General features: G+C 36.0%; 1 protein-coding gene across 1 annotated transcript; it reads left to right on the plus strand.

Annotated features, from left to right (window-relative positions):
* Positions 1 to 214: 214 nt before the first annotated feature.
* Positions 215 to 859, plus strand: LOC132269705 (uncharacterized). The gene has a single exon (XM_059770961.1). The coding sequence runs from the start codon at positions 215 to 217 to the stop codon at positions 857 to 859; it is 645 nt and encodes a 214-aa protein (XP_059626944.1).
* The last annotated feature ends 3,678 nt before the right edge of the window (positions 860 to 4,537 follow it).

Genomic DNA, 4,537 nt, shown 5'->3' on the forward strand with positions numbered 1-4,537 from the left:
GCTATTTGTTTCTAATGGGGACTGGACATAGTGTAATAAACAAGGCAGGGACAGAAGGATTTTGGCTAAATTGGATAGAGTCTTCACAAATGATGCTTGGCTGAAGTTATTCACAGGTACTAAAGTTTCCTATTCTGCTTCGTCTTCCTCTAATCATTATGGAGTTGTTATAAATATTTTCAGATAGTTTGCAAGTGGTACAAAGCCCTTCAAAATGTTAAAAGTCTGGTGCTTACATGAGGGTATTACCGAAGTGATAAAGAAAGCTTGGGATGATCCTATAACTGGTACTCCTATTCATATCCTTCTCAAAAAACTTAGAAATGTCAAGGCTGCTATCAAAGTATGGAATAAAAATTCTTTTGGAGATATTGAAGAGAGGGTTTTAAGTACTAAAAAAGTCTTGGAAGATTTTCAATTATCACTTCTTGATAACCCTACAAATGATATGTTTGTAAAGGAATGTCAGGCTAAGGATAATTATCATGATGCTTTGTCCTCTCAAGAAATTTTATTTGCTCAAAAATCAAGAATTCATTGGCTAAAGGACACTGATAGATGTACATCCTTCTTCTACTCTAAGATGAAGCAACACCATCAATTTAATGCAATTACATCAGTGGAGTGTGAGAATGGACAGGTTACAACAGACATGGAAGAGATTAAAAAGGTCTTTGTTGATTTCTTTCAGTGCCTTTTTAAAGAGGCCTCAGTTGATAATACTTTTGTAATCAAACCTAGGCATATCTTATCTCCAGAAGACGAGTTGATCCTGGATTCTCCTATTATAAATGAAGAGATCAAGACAATTATGATGAATTTTAAACCAGATAAAGCTCCTGGCCAGACGGTTTGCTAGATTTTATCAAGCTTTATGGTCTATTATTCAAGCTGAAGTGTGTGCTGCAGTTCATCATTTCTTCACTACAGGTTCTCTTCCTTTTGGTGTGAGTAGTTCTTTTCTTAACCTTGATTCTTAAAGTAGGCAATGCAGTTAAGCCAAAGGAGTTCAGACCAATTGCTTTATGCAACCTTCTTTATAAAATCATCTCAAAAATCCTAGCTTCAAGGCTTTCTCTGGTTCTTCCTTGCTTAGTCAGATTGGAGCAGAGTGTATTCATTAAGGGTAGAAAAATTCAAGATGCAATCATTATGGGGCATGAAATGGTTAGTGATTTTAATTACAAATGTCCAATTATGGCCTTGAAATCTGATGTGTCTAAGGCATTTGATTCAGTTTCATGGAATTTTCTCCTGAAGATTTTAACAGCCTCTGGTTTTAGTTCAACTTGGGTGAATTGGATTTCAACAATCTTGAACTCTACAAGATATTCCATCTTAATCAATGGATCCCCCACAGGTTATATTTAACCCTCAAAGGGCCTAAGACAAGGCTGCCCTCTCTCTCCTCTTCTTTTTACTCTATTAATGGATCAACTCACCCAACTGATTAATACTGTAGTTTTATCTGGAAGACTTGCTCTATCAAAAACTGCCCTGAAAGCTCATTCTACCTGCTGTCATACATTCTTTGCAGATGACTTATTTATTACCTGTAAAGCATCAGTTTCTAATGCTCGAATTCTTCAAGACATATTCAAAGAATTTGGTGCTGCTTCAGGTCTTAAAATTAGTTACCAAAAAAGTAGTGTGATTTTTTCGAAGTGTGTTAGAAGGAAAAGTGCAATTCTTAATTTGCTTCAGTGCAAAGAGGAATCACTTCCTTTAAAATACTTGGGTATTCCTCTCTATTCTTCTGGATTGAGAAGGCCTCACTACTCTGCTCTCATTGATAAAATCACTAAGAAGCTCACTTATTGGAGTACAAGGTTGCTGTCAATTGCAGGAAAGATTGAACTGATAAAAATTGTTATCACTCCAATTTGTTTATACTGGTGTAGCGTCTTCCTTCTTCCAATTGCAGTCATAAACCAAATTCAGAAAATGTGTAGAAACTTTGTTTGGGGAAGTGAGGATAATTCGAAAAAATTACACCTTCTCAGCTGGGATATAATGTGTAGATTAAAAACTGAGGGAGGGTTGGGTATTAGAAAATTGACGGATCTGCAGGTTACTGCTCACTGTGTTTTGGCATGGGATTTTTTATTGAGTAAAGACAGGCTCTGGGTCTCTTGGTTTCAAAATAGATATACTTCAACATCCTCGTACTGGAATGCTGTTCCAAAGGTCTCTCATTCAAGCTTGTGGAAAAACTTGATTAGTGTTAGAGATATTATGTTGACTAATATCCAATTTTCTATTGGAACTGGGCAAACTTTCAAGGTCTTGACAGATCCTTGGTGTGAAGGGGAAACTTTGTTACAGAAATTTGGGCACAGAAGGGTTAGAAGGTTGGGATTTTCTTGGTCTTTTCTTTTGTCCAGTATTTTCATTAATGGAGGCTGGAATTTTGATCTTTTTCAAGATGAAATTTTCAGACCCATTAAAGATTTCTTGCACACACTGCCCGTTCACGCGAGACTAGATAAATTTCTTTGGGATGGAGGAGATTTTAATTTTAAAAGAGCTTGGAAGGGTTGTCGAACTACCTATCCAAAGGCTCTGTGGTCTTCTATTTATTGGGGGAAAGCTAGACCTCGATGGTCTATTCATGGAGTTTTTCTATTCCAAGATCGACTACCTACACTGTACAATCTGCAGAAGAGGAAAGTGCAACTGGCACCTAGATGTTTTAATTGCCTACAACAAATTGATACTACAAATCATGTTTTTGTTCAATGCCCTTTTGCTATGAATTTCTGGAGCTGGTTGAAGGATACACTTGGTTGGACTGTGGACTTTGGTTCTATCTTTACAGTTGAAGATTTGTTGCTTTGGTTCTCATCACAGACTAGTAAAATGATTAAAACATTATTAGTTGCTGGTTTTTGGAGCATTTGGCAAGAGAGAAATCGAAGGCTTCATGGTCATAGTCCTAGTTCCACCTCCGAAGTGGCTAGGATTATTTTGTTTGACGTTTTTGATGTTTATAATGTCTCACTTAGAGACATTATACAGCTATCATTCTTTGTTTTTCTATTAATTTACTGGGATTGGTTCTTCTGTAAGATGTTCTTTCCAGTAAAATTCTGAGGGTACGCCCTCTGTGCACCTGTACATTCCTTTTTTTTTTTTTATACAAAAACCAATTATGAAAAAAAAGAAAAAAAAGTGTACGTGTTATTTATTGTTGCCCATCTAATTGTTGCATGTGGATTCGAACGTCCTTTCAATTCAATAAGTTAACCTTGTGAAGTCGAAACCGAGAACTGGACCGAAGCCCCAAGAGTTGAGCAAATTATCCCTCCACTTTCAATGGACCTTGCCGCTCCTTGCCTATTTCATCCCAACATGTGGGTGGCATCATGAGAGCCTGTTTCGGAATTCAAATGGACTTTTCATTTTGACTTGCACGCTTCGGGAATTTTTTTTTTTTTTTTTTTTTTAGTTGGTACTCAAATACACATGTCTCTTCTAAGACTTAAACTCTTGACCTCTCTTTGGGAGGTAAGAGGCTGATATCGCTAGATTACTGGTAATTAGTCACACTTTAGAACTTGAATGGTAGGCAATCACTTGGATCAATCATTTTCATCGTGGGTTTGTTTTTTCATTGATTGATATATACATCATATGCAACACATAGGACTGCCCTTAGCTATCCTTTAATTAGTAATGTAATATTTTACATAGGGCCGTGAATATATACATATACACAGAGGTACCATCTACCTGGAGAAATCACCATTGAACTTAAATAAATTTCAGATCTCTATCATCTTCAAACTCTTCACACAATATAAATGAATCAAGATTAAGTTGAAATTTGTGAGATTGTGTTATAGGATTTGTGAGTAAATGAAAAGAGAAGAAAAGGGAGAGGAGGAAAAACATTGTTCTTGTAGGGTAGAATAAAACCTATGACAAATTCTACATCACTCTCTAAAATTAAAATGTAGGCTTCGTTTGGATAGGAAATGATTATAAGAGGAAAAAAAATAAAAGAAAAGAAAAAGAAAGGAAAGGATATCTATAATTTATATTCATGAATAGATAGGAGAGAAAAGAAAGAAATGGGTAATATTCTTATTTGGATAACAAAGAGAGGAGAAAAGAAAGGAAAATAATAATTAAAATTACTGTTTTACCCTTTTTTGTGGGGTTAGTAGGGCAAATCATTTCAGCCACCCCAATGCCTCCATCTATGTTCTCGTTACTCTCCCCACCTCTCTCTCTCTCTCTCTCTCTCTACAACTGCTGACTTGTATGTAATGGGTTTTGCTTTAATTTTTTTTTTTTTTTTTTTTTTTTTCTAAATTAACTACCCAAGGTCTGTAATTTATAAGCCCATGAATGATGGCCACCAGAAAAAATATATATATATATATTTAGGGCAAATCATTTCAGCCTTCCCAATGCCTCCATCTCTATTCTTGTTACTCACCCCCCCAATCATTTCAGCCTTCCCAATGCCTCCATCTCTATTCTTGTTACTCACCCCCCCCCCCCCAACTACTAACTTGTATGTAATGGGTTT

This window comes from Cornus florida, unplaced genomic scaffold (genome assembly GCF_030987335.1).
Source record: "Cornus florida cultivar Cherokee Brave unplaced genomic scaffold, ASM3098733v1 CherokeeBrave_3.0.0_Hap2_Chr08, whole genome shotgun sequence".
Taxonomy (NCBI): domain Eukaryota; kingdom Viridiplantae; phylum Streptophyta; class Magnoliopsida; order Cornales; family Cornaceae; genus Cornus; species Cornus florida.

What these genes read in the sequence shown, in the direction of transcription:
- LOC132269705 (XM_059770961.1), top strand. Translation starts at nt 215, where the DNA reads ATGTTAAAAGTCTGGTGCTTACATGAGGGTATTACCGAAGTGATAAAG.